This window comes from Serpula lacrymans (genome assembly GCF_000218685.1).
Source record: "Serpula lacrymans var. lacrymans S7.9 unplaced genomic scaffold SERLAscaffold_6, whole genome shotgun sequence".
Lineage (NCBI taxonomy): Eukaryota > Fungi > Basidiomycota > Agaricomycetes > Boletales > Serpulaceae > Serpula > Serpula lacrymans.
The window spans coordinates 2,519,278-2,535,175 of record NW_006763295.1 but is presented as its reverse complement, the minus strand read 5'-3'; the positions used below and the strand labels follow the sequence as shown (position 1 = coordinate 2,535,175).

General features: G+C 47.5%; 6 protein-coding genes across 6 annotated transcripts; 3 read left to right on the top strand and 3 right to left on the bottom strand.

The window, feature by feature from the left end:
• Positions 1 to 1,474: 1,474 nt before the first annotated feature.
• On the bottom strand, positions 1,475 to 3,453 carry SERLADRAFT_437660 (uncharacterized protein; the record flags this gene model as incomplete). Its single annotated transcript, XM_007318002.1, has 4 exons — positions 1,475 to 1,933; positions 2,184 to 2,273; positions 2,628 to 3,160; positions 3,210 to 3,453. The coding sequence occupies 4 exons, from the start codon at positions 3,451 to 3,453 to the stop codon at positions 1,475 to 1,477; spliced, it is 1,326 nt and encodes a 441-aa protein (XP_007318064.1).
• A 2,852-nt stretch (positions 3,454 to 6,305) lies between these two features.
• SERLADRAFT_388663 (uncharacterized protein) lies at positions 6,306 to 6,482 on the top strand (the record flags this gene model as incomplete). Its single annotated transcript, XM_007318001.1, has 1 exon — positions 6,306 to 6,482. A coding segment is annotated over one exon (177 nt), but the record flags the coding sequence as incomplete, so codon positions are not given.
• A 197-nt stretch (positions 6,483 to 6,679) lies between these two features.
• On the top strand, positions 6,680 to 6,955 carry SERLADRAFT_388662 (uncharacterized protein; the record flags this gene model as incomplete). Its single annotated transcript, XM_007318000.1, has 2 exons — positions 6,680 to 6,830; positions 6,852 to 6,955. Coding segments are annotated over 2 exons (255 nt in total), but the record flags the coding sequence as incomplete, so codon positions are not given.
• A 3,502-nt stretch (positions 6,956 to 10,457) lies between these two features.
• Positions 10,458 to 10,808, bottom strand: SERLADRAFT_437657 (uncharacterized protein; the record flags this gene model as incomplete). Its single annotated transcript, XM_007317999.1, has 1 exon — positions 10,458 to 10,808. The coding sequence occupies one exon, from the start codon at positions 10,806 to 10,808 to the stop codon at positions 10,458 to 10,460; it is 351 nt and encodes a 116-aa protein (XP_007318061.1).
• Positions 10,809 to 11,232: 424 nt separating this feature from the next.
• On the bottom strand, positions 11,233 to 12,915 carry SERLADRAFT_437656 (uncharacterized protein; the record flags this gene model as incomplete). The annotated part of the gene is made up of 3 exons (XM_007317998.1): positions 11,233 to 11,640; positions 11,691 to 11,896; positions 12,711 to 12,915. 3 exons carry the CDS (start codon positions 12,913 to 12,915, stop codon positions 11,233 to 11,235), a joined length of 819 nt encoding a protein of 272 aa, XP_007318060.1.
• An 840-nt stretch (positions 12,916 to 13,755) lies between these two features.
• SERLADRAFT_448845 (uncharacterized protein) lies at positions 13,756 to 15,868 on the top strand (the record flags this gene model as incomplete). The annotated part of the gene is made up of 5 exons (XM_007317997.1): positions 13,756 to 13,981; positions 14,035 to 14,703; positions 14,773 to 14,936; positions 15,097 to 15,174; positions 15,263 to 15,868. The coding sequence occupies 5 exons, from the start codon at positions 13,756 to 13,758 to the stop codon at positions 15,371 to 15,373; spliced, it is 1,248 nt and encodes a 415-aa protein (XP_007318059.1).
• Positions 15,869 to 15,898: the final 30 nt, after the last annotated feature.

Below are 15,898 nucleotides of genomic sequence, written 5' to 3'. Positions count from 1 at the left end.
CCCTGTCTCCAGGTTTTCTTTTAAGAATTTGTCAAGATGGATTTGTTCATCGCGGTTAAGTGGATACGTTTTACAGTCTAGACCTTTGGCTTCCGGCAGAAGTTCAATTGCGTGGTCCCAGACCCGTCGTGGGGGTAGTTTGTCAAATGACGCTTTCGTGAATATGGGCTCAAAATGATGATAAAACGGGGGGACAACGTCTCTGAACGTGAGTGTTGATTTTGCTCGTTCTGATTCTTCTGCGATCTGTTGGCTTTTGGTCTGAGATACATTGCTTTCAACGGAAATTTTGTCAATCCTGCTCTGTAAGTCTACAGCGATGACTCTATCTCCGTCTTCAGGGTGATACTCCGTATCATCAGAAGGATATGTGATAGTGTTTGTTTGCCAGTTGATGTTGGGATTCGTGCGTCTTAGCCAGTCGTGTCCTAATAAAATTCTGGTCTCCCTCTGTCCAGTAACCAGGAAGTCCATTAATTCCGTGCGACCCGCCACTGTTAGGCGAAGCGTCACATATTCTGTCAGAGGTCCAGTGCAATTTTTGGTTCCATCTGCATTTAAAACAATAACATGAGTTGGAAGTGGTTTCGTGGAAATGTTGTGTTGCCGAACAAAGGCTTCGTCAATGATGGAGTCTGTGCATCCCAAATCTATCAGAACTGGTATGACATGCATCTGGTGATCATCGATGGTGGATAATTTGCATTGTAGCGAGGGTTTGCGTTGATGAGATGGGGGAAGGGATGCGAAATCTTTGATCACATTCAACTGTTCTACAATGTAATCTTCATCGTGTTGCTTGAGCAAATTGATTGTATCCGTCGTGATATGTGGGTAACACTGGGGTGAGGCCCAGTTCCGAACCAATGCTTTGGCTCTTTCTTCTTTCTGGTCTTTAATTCGTCGAGCCAGCCATTCTGCTGAATGTGGCTTAGCATATTTCTCGGCACGTAGGTTTTGGGAAACATGTTTCGATTTACAGTTACAAATACATTTTCTGAACCGTGCTTACTGGTCAGAAAGTCCGTGCTTACTCCTGACCTTCGAGAAAATCCTTCGTCTTTGTCTCCTCCTGGGTTGTGGTTGCTTCTCTAGCTGCAACTTTCTTCAGAGGGCAGTTCCTTGCAATGTGACCCGGCTGGCCACATCCGTAACATAATCTGAACCGACTCTGTCGGTCTGTATCCATGGGTACACCTTATCCGGGGAATACACCTCTCTGAGGTTGATCCTTGAACCTTCTTGCATACTGATTCGTCTGGGTTTTTGCCATCTGCTGTGGCTGCGGCTGTTGCACATGTTGGTGCATATATGTCTGTTGTCTGTAGATAGGTCGCGACGGCTGCGTGACTTCTCTCTTTCGTCTTTCGTCTAACTGGAACTCTTCTCTCCTTGCCTCCCATGCGTAGGCTTGCGTTTTCCACTCAGCAAATGTTTTCGGTAGGTCTTTCTGGATGATGACGAAATTGCAGATTCAAGAGTGAAGATTCTTTTTGAGAATGCGGTTGATCATGTCAAAGTGAGTGGTAGCTTCGTATCTGGCCTTGTCCATGAGCGTTGTGAAGTGGCTAAAGAATTCGTCGCAATGCTTATTCTCCTGTTTGTATATTTCAATCTCATTTACCGCCTGTGATCTTTTGTTTGGATTCCTGAATACTTGGGCTAGATTGGTTAGGACGGTCGAGAGAGTCGGCCATACGGGGGTAGTTGCATCAAGAGCTTTGGTAAGCACATTCTCTTTCCAAGCTTTTACTGTCGACATTCCTTGGTCGCTGATTTTGGACAAGAGGTAGATGAGCTTTGTCTTCTCGTCTGGAAAGTAGGATGCGTAGGCGGTTAAGTACAACTGTAGTGCTTGGCGCCATGCTATGAATCGTTCCTTTTCTCCTTTGAATTCGAAGGGTTCTGCTACTAGAGTTACTTTGCCGTGTAACTACGTGGGATTAGACATGGGTGAGGGTTTTGGAGGAATTGGAGGTGGAGGTGGGCGTGTAGGTGGTAGAGGTAGGGTTTGTCTGGGTGGAGTTTCCGGTTCTATGGATAGCTTTGGGTTTCGGTATTCGGAAAACACTTTTGAAGATGGAAACGAGGTTTATTTAATTTGAATTGTAATCAAACTCGTCACTCCAATCGTTAGAAGTAAACCCAAAAATATTCTCTTCTTCTTCTAAATCTCTTTCTACCTGTGAGCTAGTGGTAGAATTACTATCCAAGTTCGAGGTTGCTTCGTCTGGTGAGGGGGTTCTTTCAATAAGAACATTTCCTTGGATCAACTATGAGACAGGAGGGATATAAGAGAAATTTCCTCTAGTCAGATGGTACCCTGGTCTGTACTGCGAGTAGACTCTGTTGTTATCTCAAATAAGCACTCCCCAGAACTCGGTGTCGATTTTGGTAACGATGAAACAATCTGTGGGGTGGCGGATGACTAAGTCAAAGACTTCCTTTGCGTAGTTTTGGTATTCTCTGAACAATCAGCAGATGTTCCTAATCTGTCTTTGTTCTCGTTCCCAATCTCTTCCTTTGAGGATCTCATGTCCGATCTTAAACACTAGTCTGCGAAATTGCGAGATGCAGGCTACTATCCTTTGTATTGCGTCGCGGCAGAAAGGGGTGACAACTAATACGTGGACTCCTGTTTTAAGATAGTCTCGTGGGTTAAAGGCGTCATTCTGTTCGGGAGTAAGGGGAAGGTCAAAGAAAAATGGTATTTCCCGATAGAACTTGATGAGATCGGTTTCATAAATTCCAATTCTTGTAAAAAGAGGTTCAAGAGGGGTAGGATCAAATGACACTGTAACGTATACGTCAATTCTGGATGGTTCAAGATAAGGTGTAAGGGATTCTAGATATGGTGCAGAGTAGGGTTGTCGGTGGATGATGATTCCACAGGGAAGTAGGTAATGAATCTCTCTCCCGTCCTGTTCTGGTGAGAATGCGAGTTGGGGAGTTTTGACGTAGTTTTGGAGGTGATAGATGTGTGGGGAGATTCCGTTGGATAGTATCAGAAGAGCTGTTTTATGTTCTGCCGCCCGTTGTCTGAGGGCTCGTCTTTCTTCACTGTCGTTCCAACGAGGGGGTTCTAGAATTCTCTGTTCGTAGACTTCAATCGGTAGGTGCTCTAGGTGTATTGAATTGAACCTGAATAATTCTCTGGATGCTTGATCAGATTCCCAAAAGCAGGTTCGAGCAGCTGAGGATGCGTCCACAAGTAAGTGCAACGTATTGGCGGAGTTGGGAGATTTCAAATGCTAAATTGTCGACGGCTAGAACTAGTCCTTCTAGTTCAGAGATGGGAGAAGAGGCGGCTGATGAGTCTTCATAGTACTCAGTTTCTGCGCTGCTGTGGGCGGGCTGGGGGTCCATGGCAGCGTTGACAGATACTGCAATGTGGAGGTCTCTGTTGTTGAGGGCGTGGTGAAACTCTTCAAGGGAACGGTGTTCTTCGTCCATTACTAGACTTTCTCTGATGTTTGACACTTTGACGATTGTAAAAGTGATCAAAGACGACGGCTAGGGTGAGGACCTGAGCAAGAACAAGTAGGAGTATTACTTCGAGGTGGGTAGGAATGTTGGAGAGGACAACTAGCGAGCTTAGCTAGAAGGCAAGTGGATGTTTTAACGGGTAGGAGGACGGTGAATGACAGCACGTCCGAGGGATGAAGGAAAAGGTAGGTTAGGGCTATAATGGGTTCAAGCGAGATGGTGCACTGTGAACGGATTTGTAGAGTGAGTTTTCTATTTTGTGAGGCAATGATAAACTATAACAAAAACGAAACCTGTCTCCTTCTGCACTTGCAGGGAGTAAGGGGTTTGATGAGCTTGAGGTTGACAGACACTAGTAAATATAGCGAGTAGAGGACTTTGAGAGGTAAGCTTCAAAGGTTTTCGTTGAGGAGTAAAGCGGGTAAATTCAGTAATAGAAAACTAAGGAGCCATACATGAATAGGTAAGGCTTTTATATAGTGAACTGTTCGTTCCTCAGACCGAAAGGAGAATATACGAAAAGTGGTCTGAGGAATCAATCGGCCAATAAGAAAAAGAGAGAACAACTATTGTACAACTTTTAACTTGATTAATCAGCGGTGAGAGATTTGTTATGCGTGTTCAGGAACCGTATCCTCATGATGAGGTACGATCCTGAACAAAGTGTTTATTAGTATATCCAGGCTTTACTGGGGCTTGGAGCTGGTTGGCAAGATGCCTCAATTGCCTTTTCTCCAGGGGGTAGTTCCACAAGTGACCAAGTTCCATTGTGCTCATGAGCTTGGAGCTCTTCCATGGCTGCTTCTCTCCATTTCTCTGCATCAGGACACTTCATTGCATCTGCAAATGACCTAGGCTCAGCAGAGTCTCCAAAGTGTGCCACTTCATCATCAACTGCCTCAGAATCACTACTATCACTGTTATCACTCTCAATGGTAGGAGTAGGTTGTCTGTGTTGAAGCTACCATGGTCTAGGTGGTCTCCTAGCCCTTGCAGGGCATCTCAGTGCAATAGGCAAGTCAGGAGAAGGTGAGTGATGAGGAGGGTGATCTGGAAGCTCAAGAGGTTGATTCACAGGTGGTTTTGCATCAAGGTCCAAATCAGGCCCATCATCAGGCAAGTGCTAAGGTTGCTGAGGTTGCTGAAGTACAGCTAGTGGGTCAATATCTCCCCCTGGACCTGGTGCAGGGACATCCTCATCCAGGCCCAAAGGCATGGGAAGTGAAGGTGGCAAAGGTGGAGTAGGAATGGCAGTGGTAAAAGTCTTTTTCAAGCCAGGGAAGTAGCGCTCATCAAAATCAGCTCTCTCAGAGATAATGGTGCATTTGGTGGTAGGATTGTAGAATTTCCAACCCTTGTACCCAGCAGGGTAACCAATGAACACACATTTCTCCATGTGAGAGCCAAAGACACCTCTCTTATCCTTTTGCACATGCACATAAGCAGTGCACCCCCAAACACAAAGGTGTGACATGTCTGGTTTATGTCCATGCCACAATTGATAAGGAGTAGCATTGACCACTGCATCAGTGGGACACCTATTCCAGACATGCACCAAGGCACCTAGACATTCACCCCAGAAGATATTAGGCAATCCAGACTCTGAAAGCATGGTAGTGATTCTTTCAGAGAGAAGCCTGTTTGCTCTTTCTGCAACTCCATTCTGCTGAGGCCTATTCCGGGTGGTATGCTGTCTGACAATGCCATGATCATCTGTGAATTGCTCAAACTCCTTGGAGATGTACTCTCCCCCTTTGTCATCGCGCAGAGCCTTGATTTTTCGCTCTAATTGAGTCTCAGCATAAGCCTTGAAACTCTTGAAAGCATTAAAGACATCTGACTTGGCCTTCAAAGGGACAACAACACGAAATTGAGTGTAATCATTGATGAAGGTGACCCAATATCGATACCCAGAGAATGAAGGGGAGGAGACTTGGTGTACATCAGAGTGGATGAGGTCTAGAGGGTGAGCAGAGCGATGAGAAGATGAAGGGATTCGGTTGGCAGATATTTTTCCAGACAGACATGGTTCACAGATAGGATCAGGAGTAGATTTAGACTCAAGTGTCATTCCAGTAACAAGGTTTCCTTGTGTCAATATCTTGACATCAGCATAGTGGTGGTGAGCCAATCTTCGATGCCAAAGGTTTAAGTCAAGTGGAATTGTTGCAGAAAAGTGTCCCAATTCAACACAAGAAATAGTGGATCCATCAAGGAATGCAGCATTATTGTTGTTGATGGTTGCAGTGAATAAGAGAGTGTTGCCACGTATGAAGGACATAGATTGAAATGAAATGATGACTTTAAAACCACTTTGACGAGTTGAGTACAAGACTGAGAGGAGATTATTTCGAAGATCTGGTACATGCAACACTCTGGAGAATTCTACAGCCCTTGATTTCTTGCCATTGATGATAGGGTTAAACACCACAGTACCAATACCAGCTGAATAAACAACAGTATGATCTGCTAGCTTTATGGGAACACGATATGGTGCATAATTGCGAATCCAGTGACGATGAGGTGTCATATGAGAAGTGGCACCTGTGTTTGCATTCCAATCAATGTCGGCATCAAGCTGGAGAGGGCAGTGTAAGTCAGAGGGATGAATAGAGTGGAGGCTTGCATTTCTAGCCGACTCTGCAACCACAGTAGAAAAATGGTATTTTGCACCAGGTATGGCAGATTGATTACAATGATGGCAGTTAGGAGATGAGCAAGAACAATGAGTAGGAGCAGAATATGAATGAGGAGTACATTTAGTTTTATCCATGGTGTGGAAATGAGCTGGCAAAGCAGTGGAGGTGGATAATGGAGAAGGTCCAAAAAGTGCACAGAAAGGTCCAAAGGGTCCAAAAGAGTCCAAAAAAGCGGTCCAAAAGCGGTCCAGGAGGGTGCTAAGGCTTCCTAGTGCTGCTACAGGGTTACACCTGTGTTCCCCTTTCAATACTACACTGATATTAACAGAGAAATCACCTCGAGACAGTGTTGGTTAAAAGGGCTTGTATATGAGTCAACAAAGTGACTTAAGTTCCCCAAACACCGCAGACTGAGAGAGGCTCTGGGCAACAGCAAACTGAGGCAATGCAGGCGAGCTTCACAGTCTATAGGCTTGTTCTATCTGATAATGGACAGAGCAGAGAAGATTGGAGCTTTATGCAAGCACCAGATATGCCAAAAAGCAAAAATATAGGCCAAAATAATCAAAATTGTCACAGGGACAGATGGAGCGGATGGATTGCCCCCAAAATATAGGTGTGGAGAGCGATTATATGGTGCAATAGATAGGCCAAGTATGGCCAGAAACGAAGCACAGGGAGTGGAGGAGTATAATAGGGGTGGAAGTGGTCATCAGAAAATGATAGGGGCTCACAAGGAGATCAAACTCAAAATCCACCACTCTGAGAAGTCTCCTAGGGTTTTCAAGGTCGTAGAAGACAATGGTAGGAGTTTGGGGACAATCAGATAAGGATTGGGTGAGATATGGCACTGATAAGGCCAAAAAAGCGTCCAAAATGAGGTTCCAAGCAATAAAGGCTTATAGGGAGTGATTCAGATGGAATCAAAGCAAACAGAGATGATAGAGAGGGTTATCAGAGACCCAGAAGACAATTTGCAAGAGGGATAAGCAGTAGGGTGCTTGGATGATGAGGTATGAAGTCAGGAAGATGGCTAGAGCACAGGGCTCATAACCTGTTAAAATTGGATAATGACCAGACCAGGGATTGAACCTGGAACCTTCTGGGAAGTGTCTAGCCACTTGCTGAGAGCTAACAGGGACAGAACTAGAGTCCAGTATGAGTAACTATATTATCAGAGAGTACAGAATTGTTGGACACAACAGATAACGGGGCAAGCGTTGACGAAGGCTGTAAAAGGAAAGTGAGAAGGATGGGGTGGCCCGTGCATCCAATATACCACCATCAAAAAAATTTATACTTCCGTTCACCTACATATAGCGAGTCGTCGCGAATGTAATCACCTCAGTTGTTCCCCAGAACACTGAGGTGAGATATTTACTTATTCTCTATCAAGTGTACCTAGCTCATTAGACTTCCCAGTCCCCGTGTTATTATAGGTACTTACTTCAATACATGAGTTGTTCCCCAGAACACTGAGTCCCCGTGTTATTATAGATCAGTAATCTCTTTGAAGAATGTGTACAGTACCTAGAGTCCAGTATGAGTAACTAAAGAATAGGAATACTGGACTCTGCAATACTAGTCCGAAGTTTTGTAAACAAAGGTAAACAAATCAGCCACAAAGGCGAAATTATAGAATGCTCAGTGAATACTGAACAATACAGCAAAAAGAATAAAGAGGAAAGTGATTTAGAAAGAAGGGAAAATAGATAGCACAACTAGGTGCAGAATCACCAAAACTAACATGAAATGCATCTAACACAAATCCGGTGCAGGGCTTGTCGCGATGCCCCCAGCATTGATGTTTGGCACTAGGGTGTCTCATTAACATGATCTAGCATACAGAAGTACGACATTGTTTCTGATTCATGGTAGCAGAGCATTTTGAACCTTTTCCCCAACATTACATTTCAGAATGTGCGTATATTCCTTGTAATGTAACCTAGAAGATGCTTATATCCCACACTCGTAACTCTGGCATACGACTAGGATGTGCGTGGCAATATTTCGCGATAGATGATTATTGACCCCACTTTTTATTCGCGCATTGGCTCGGCAGATAGTAAGTCAACTGAAAATAAGGGCATTGAAACTGAGCTGATGTACTTCCACTATACACAGAATGTATGTCATTTCAATATGCGCACACAGGACGTAAGTAATGTAGTATCTGCTTGACGAGTATCTAAAAGAGGGAAGGCTGATAAGTCTACTGAGCCAGTTTGTGTGTCATCTACTCATCTGATCAGGCTACTTGCTGACTTGCTTTTTCACGATCAATCTTTCAGTTTGTGCATTGTTCGGGACTTCTTCTGGTAAAACTTTCTACTGAGACTTGATATGCTTGCGATTCTTTAGACGGTAAGTGCTCTTATGCGCTGTATCTCGTGCTGGATCACCTTATCATTGTCTTGCGTTCCGACAGTTTCACAATTTTGTATGTGCCCACTACTCCACTGGAAATGCTCCAGATCGCTCACTATTGCGGCCCTATTATATGTTATCAATAGTCTGTACATAGTCATGTTCCCGTTTTGTGAAAGGGTTGCTACTCACATTATGACGGGGTCTTCGATAAATACACATTCCTAAATTACATTAAAAATCGCCCGCTAATTGCTCCACCATTTCATGATAACCTTCTAAGGGAGTACGTCGGTCTCGATTTTATTTAGCCAGATTTGGCACTGACCGTTATGCCCTCTTTGACGTTCTCAGGGAGTACGTCGCTCTCAATCTTCCTTAGCCAGATTCGGCACTGACTGTCATGCCCTCCTCCACGTTCTCAGTTTGTACGTCGCTCTCAATCTTCCTTAGCCAGATTCGGCACTGACTGTCATGCCCTCTTTGACGTTCTCAGAGAGTACGTTGCTCTCCAACCTGTTTAGCCAGATTTGGCACTCACTGTCATGCTCTCTTTGACGCTCTCAGTTTCAGGGAGTACGTCGCTCTCGATCTTATTTAGCTAGATTTGGCACTCACTGTCATGCTCTCTTTGACGCTCTCAGTTTCAGGGAGTACGTCGCTCTCAATATTCCTTAGCCAGATTCGGCACTGACTGTCATGCCCTCTTTGGCGTTCTCAGGTAGTACGTTGCTCTCGAACTTTTTTTTAACAAGATTTGGCACTGACTGTCATGCCCTCCTTGATGTTCCCAGAGAGTACGTCGCTCTCTATCTTATTTAGCTAGATTTAGCACTGATTATCATGCCCTCTTTGACGTTCTCAGGGAGTACGTTGGTCTCGATCTTATTTAGGTTCTCAGGGAGTACGTTGGTCTCGATCTTTTCTAGCCAGATTTGGCGCTGACTGTCTTGTCCGCCTTAACATTCTCAGAGAGCACGTCATTACGTTGTCTCTTGTATTGCGTTCTCTCTGATGGCATATATCTATTCATATTCTGCTCTTTTGATGATCTTAGGATGTACGCTGTTTTCTTCTTTCATTGGCATATGTTGTTTTCACCCACAAATCACATTTTTGCTCACTTTTTGCTCAATCTCCAGGATGTAAGCTGATGTTCGTCTCCTGCCTTGTATACTAATCACCAATGTTGTTTCTGTTATCAGAACATCCGCGAGGCGTGTGCAATCTTCCAGTGTGAGTGCACAGTTTTCTTCTTTACGGATTTGTTTCATTGAGACAATCCACCCCCTGCAGTATCTGTGCCGTACAACCAATACTGAAATATGTGAATTTGAACCTGAAGATGGTTGGGAACATTCCTTGCATTGCGCGAAAGCATCCTTACCAACTTTCTTGCACCGCAGATCGTATGTTGTCATTTTCCATCGTCTTGCCAAAATTCACAACTATATTCATGTTGCGCACTGTGACCGGAAATATGTGGAACGTGCGAATAAGCTTGCTGCATAGTGTTTCTACATCCACCACGAATGTGTATGGCATCCTTGATTTTCCTTGCAGAAAGTATGTACACACCATCGAGACCTACTTTTGAGCTGCCAATCATTCCAACTTACTCCTAGCGGCTGTGTCATTCGTTTCATCTCGACCTCATGGACATTAGTTCAATGTTATGTATGTGATACGTTCGATCGATAGCGCGTATGTGAGCCATACTTTTATATTTTTCACATTGTTCTTAATATCTGGTGCTACAGCAAGCCCGTGGGCCATTACAGATTCAACATAGTCTAGCCTCGCGTACTCTATCGGCCGATGTAGGTTAGTTCCCAACACTTGCCCGAGCTATGCCGTGGCATAGCTGATCCTCATACACGGGCCTTTTCGCATGGGAGAACCACCGCCAAAGCGTGCAAGGCAGTAGTCGAAGGCATGCCAGAAGGGCGCGTAAAGGTATCCTGCTTATTGTGGATGGGGATGAGGCGCATAGGGTGCCTGTGTGCGCGACTGTTGATCTTTAGGTACTATCATCTTCCCGTTTTCGTATTGGAGGCGATTGGGTAGGATGGGTCTGGCTGGTAGACGTCGGGTGACAGCGATTCGGAGAGGATTGAGAAATGAGCAGATGGAAAGGGCGAAGGGGAGAAGGGGGGAAGGGGGGCCGGGGTGAGGATGGGGGATAAGGCGTGTGTCTTTGGATTTTCCTTTTTCTTGCAATGGTTTCGTCACATTGTTTGGATTGTTTGTATGTCGGCTGCTGCGTTTGTATTCTGAATTGATAGACCTTGATGGTCGTTCATGGTTTAATGACATCGCAAGTTTAAGGATGCGTTCACATTGAAGCCGCTTACTGGGCAGTCACAATGCAGGAAATTGCAAGATACTCAAGATGCTAGGATCGTGCAAGAACGCAGCAGGCGACGGGTAAGATCATTCATTCTCAATCATAGATAACGTCTGACTTTGCTGGTGGCGAATGCGTCCCCACCCGCCTCAACAAAGCTTCTCACCTCATCTACTCACTTTCTCTACCTCTCCCAAGTCATCTCAACAGGCAATGTTTCCATATCACCGCTCACCTCTGAACTAGACAAAAGAAGAAAGAAGGGTTCCTCACCGTGTCCAAGTCAGCGCGTTGTATGCAAACTGCCGCCCTCTCTCCTGATCATGCACCATCCCGGTGACGTTTCCTACAATCAAGTGCAAGGAACGATGCCGCAAGACACTGCCTGCAACGTTACTCAGCCCCAAGCTCTGGAGTAACAGAGCTGACTTGGGGTGTGTGTTCGTTTAATAAAATGATTACGTTGTTGCGGAAAACTGAGCCGAAGGAGGCAGGTTTCACGTTCTTCGAGGAGTAGCTATTTTGAGAAAGAAAATTGAGGCATCGGGGGAGGGGTTGGGGTTCACGCCTTCGTCTTTGGGGACAGGGACAATGGGTGCAAGCGCTGGGTGAGGAAAGGGCGGAGGGTATGTCGACTACTGCGTGGGTGGAAGAGTGGGCGTCGCGTCGGGTGATCAAATTAATCCCAGCCCCCGATTTCTCCTCCTCTCCCCAGCTAGGAAGGACGGTGGGGTCCATGACCTGACCCCTTTTTTTCTGGAGTTCGTGAGGTCTGCGGTTCGCAAGGTCTGAGGACGGGATCTTGAGGTTCGAATATCGAAACTTGTAGGGATACGCGACTCGAGGCTCACAGTGGTCTGGATAGAACGATAGAACGGGCTGGGAGTGATATACGTACGATGTGCAGTGTGCGACGATGCGACGGCTCCGCGTGGATGATATTCGATTGTCGACCGTCTTTGAATGCCCATGTGCTTCATTTCCTGAGGTGTGATGTAGTCGCTCGAGGGTGTGGTGTGTCTGGGCAGATCCGACTCGGAAGGACGACGGTCGAAGACTTTGATTACGAGACATGGATATATGTATGGTTTATACGATTATATAGTAAGAAGGAGGGAGCGAGGGTGGCATGAAAAACAAGAGCCACAGGACACGAGAAAGCAGGAGAGTTGGTGTTTGATCTTTGAAGGAGAGGGCGGGGTAGCAATACGAAGTAGGAGGGGCGGGTGGCACATAAGATACTAGATAGTGGATGGAACGATGGAACAATAGAGTTAGCTGGGAAGACACCAGTGAGATATGCGATCATTGATGATGCGCGATGTTCGTGTGTATAAGTAACGATCGTTGACTGCCATTGACTGTCCCCTTTTTCTTAGTTGTATTCTAGTAACTCGAGGGTGTATCTGCCAAGTCCGGTGTGAAAGTGCGACAGTCGACGGCTTTAAAGCGTGGAGGATCGATGCAGATATTGAAAGGTGGAAGAATGAGGGATAGCGGTGGTGTGGCGTTATAGTACCTATTACTTTGACTGCGAACGAGGGTGACACGATACTCAACACCTACTCTCCTCGCTCAGAAGGCATGAGACAATGACGGAGGACAGAATGGACGGGTTTGTGAGATGAGTGTACGAAACGGAAGAGAAATGTGGCTTGAAGGGGACGTCGAGTGAATGTGGATGGAAAGAGTTGCTTGGTGGAGGACCGCCTGAGCGATGTGGGTAGAGTCCGATACATATATATGTATGGACGACGATCGTAGACGTTGAGGCGCGAAAGGTCGATATGTGCACATTTAGAGGGAAAGTGGAGTAGTGTGGGGGTACGTTGAGATAAGACGAAAGAAGAAACAACCCGGTCGTCCATGACGGATGAAGGGACGAGATAAAAGGGCGGGTGAGCGCGTCAGATAGTGAGACGACAGCACGACAGGTCCGAGAGATGTGCGTTGCGGTGGTCGCGGACGAGGATGCTTGATGGATGCGTTCTTAGAAGGCGGGAGGCAGAGATCGACGTGATCGACGCACTGCAGATTCGCGGTGAGGGAGAAGCGGCGTTCTAGTTGGTGAGACATGCTAGTCGTGCGTGGTCACCATATACTCTGTGAGTGAACAGAGTGGCATGGGGATCACATGATGTGAATGATGGTGCCGACAGGTGTCAAAGTCAGGGGGGGGGAGCTTCGCGGGAAGTCAATGTGTTCTGTAAAGGTGAGATCGTCGTATGTCGTAGAGCATGTGGATACGATTGAAGGAATGGGTGGTGACTCACCGGTGGTTAGCACAAGCCATTGCAAGACTAGCGGGCCGACGACGGACAGAGGCCCTGTCCGCAGCTTTGAGAGAAGAATCGAAAGAGTCTAGACCAGAGCTGCGGAGAAGAGAGTCGAGCTAAAGATAGCACAACGCCAGACGAGACTGCCCGATTAGGCACGATGACGACAAGCTACGAACAGGACAGCGAGTGTTCTGTTACGAAGACTACTTCTCTGTCCACAGAAATAAGACGGGCGTCAGTCTCACACGTCGCATCGAAACAGGGTGACGAAAGAGATGCGCAGCAGTGGGTGGCTAAAGTAAGCGAGTGGAGTGGAGACGAGTGGAGCTCCTGTCCTTGGCGTGGTAAATCTCACTTTCAGCTCAAAGTCGAGACTCGCTCTAATCTCACTCACTCACTCACTCACACAATGACGCTCATCCAGCCCCGCTCGCTGTCCTTCAAGCTCATCGCACTCGCTCTCCTCCTTCTCCTCTCTCTCTCTTTCTACGCCCCCTCTCGCTCTCTCACCACCCTCTCTTCCTTCTTTCCCCAGCGCCGTCGCTCCACATGCACCCCCCACGCCTGGAACGACGGCTACTGGGCACCCCGCTCTCCTCCTGACCCAATCACCACCTCTGACCGCTGGAACGGCTCAATGACGCACCCAAACGACGCACTCGCCTTTGCTGGTTTCGCAGGCTGTGCCTCTGACCGCGAATTCCACTGGCACCTCGGCTCTGACACCCCTTCCCAGTGGAATCGTTGGCCAGGTCTCGCTAGTTGGATATGGCACCCAGACCCAGACTGCTCCGTTCGTCCCCTCGACGGCCCTGATATCGTCAGGGATCTGGTCATGGGCGGGGGGTGGTTGATTCTAGGCGGTAGGTCCTTCCCTTCTTTTTGGCGCGTCCGTGCAATTGACGCGTTTATGCAGATTCTATTTCCGAGGGTCACTTTTTCTCTCTATCGTGTACACTATTCCCCCACGTTATCGCAACTCCAAATTATACACAAAATCCCTACTTCGACCGCGCATGGCCTCAACACCTCTACCTCTCTCCCTCCTCCCCGCTCATCCCCCTCCTCCAAAAGGAAGGCTTTCCACCTGGGTACAGCATCGCCGACACCCCGCTCGTCACCTTCCGCAGGGTCGATTTGTTGATGAGCCAGGAAGAGCTAAATGAACTGTACGTTGACGAGTGGCTGGAGCGCGAGGACGGCGAGGCGTTGGGGGACTCGGAAACCGTGGAGATGTCACCCGAAGGCGAGGAGAACCCCTACGCCCCTCTCTTCTCAACCGAACAGGCATGGTCCCTCTCCCCCTCCGAATACCTCCCCCTCTTCCTCTCCCCCTCCTCTCCCCCCTCCCACCTCCACTACTCCACCCTCATCCTCTCCACCGCCGGTCACTGGACCACCACGCTCCTCCATGCATTCCGCGACGAATCACTGGGCGACGACGCGGGGTATGGCATTGCTGGCGTCTTGGGGTTCTTTGAGCGCGCGATGGCCGTGTGGGCGGGCAGGGTGCAGGAGGCTGTGGATGAGTATAATCGGGGCAAGTCTCTCATCTTCGTTCTTTTTTCAAATTCATCTCTTCAATGTCTCATTTTATTTCGTTCATCTCATGTCATTCCACTCATTTAATCTAATCTAATCTCCCCCCTCACAGCCACCAAACCCACCTCCCGCCGTCCCAAAACGGTCGTCGTCCGCGCCTACTTGCCGGGCCACGAAGACTGCCACGACCAGCGCGAGCCGTGGACGGAGGTGCTGCCGTACAGGTGGAAGTGGTATAACTGGCCTTGGGTGGGCGAGTTTAATAGGGTGTTTGAGGTGGGTTTCGTTCGCTTGAGGTTGTTCGGGGATGAGACTTTGGATTCCATTCGTCATCCCGATATCCTTGCCTCTGTCTCTGTTTACATGCGGGGAAGGGGAACCAGGTGATAAAACGTATACTGACGGTTTTTTTTTTTTTTTTTTGAAAACGCTGCAGAATATATTGTCGTCGCCGTCTTACCCCGATATCCATTTTTTGCCGATCGATAGGCCGGCGCGGTTGAGGCCTGATGCTGTGAGTTTATATTTTGATTTGTGTTTTCGTTTCGTGGTTTTGGCCCATCCCCCTGACACATGACACTGACACCGTTTTCGTTACACAGCACGCGACTGGCGACTGTTTGCATATCATTGCGGGCCCTGGGGTGTTGGAGGGCTGGACGCATTATATGTGGCATTATGTGACGAGGGAGGTGGGGGCTTGGGTGAGGTGAGGAGGAGGTGCTGCTGTGAGGGGTCCGAGATGATTGATGGAAGGGGGATTGGAAGGGAGGGACGGAATTGGTACCCTCCGCACGTCACCGCTCACTCACTTTATACACTCTGCCGTCTTCCCCACCCTCCGAAGGTCTTCGCTTCCTTTTATTGGCCCTTTTTTTTTTTTTTCCCAGGCGCTTTCAATCCTTCAAGTTCACTCCACCCGTTCCCGAAGGCACGCAATGCATCTTCGTCATCGTCATCGTCACCACCGACATTCCAGCCACAGCAACTTGCTATTGGAGAAGCCATGAGTATATATATATACCCAACTATATACAATACCACACGATACCCACACCCACACCCACACGATTATCTACGCTCGCTTGACTTGATGCATAAAACTTGGCCGGGAGGGACAGGGACTGGGACATGGGCATGGACTATTAGTCATAGTAGCAGCAGCAATGCGGTAGTAGTAGGAGGGGGAGGAGAGGAGGAAGGGGGGGGGGTCGTTTTTCTCAGGTTATAGAGGTCAT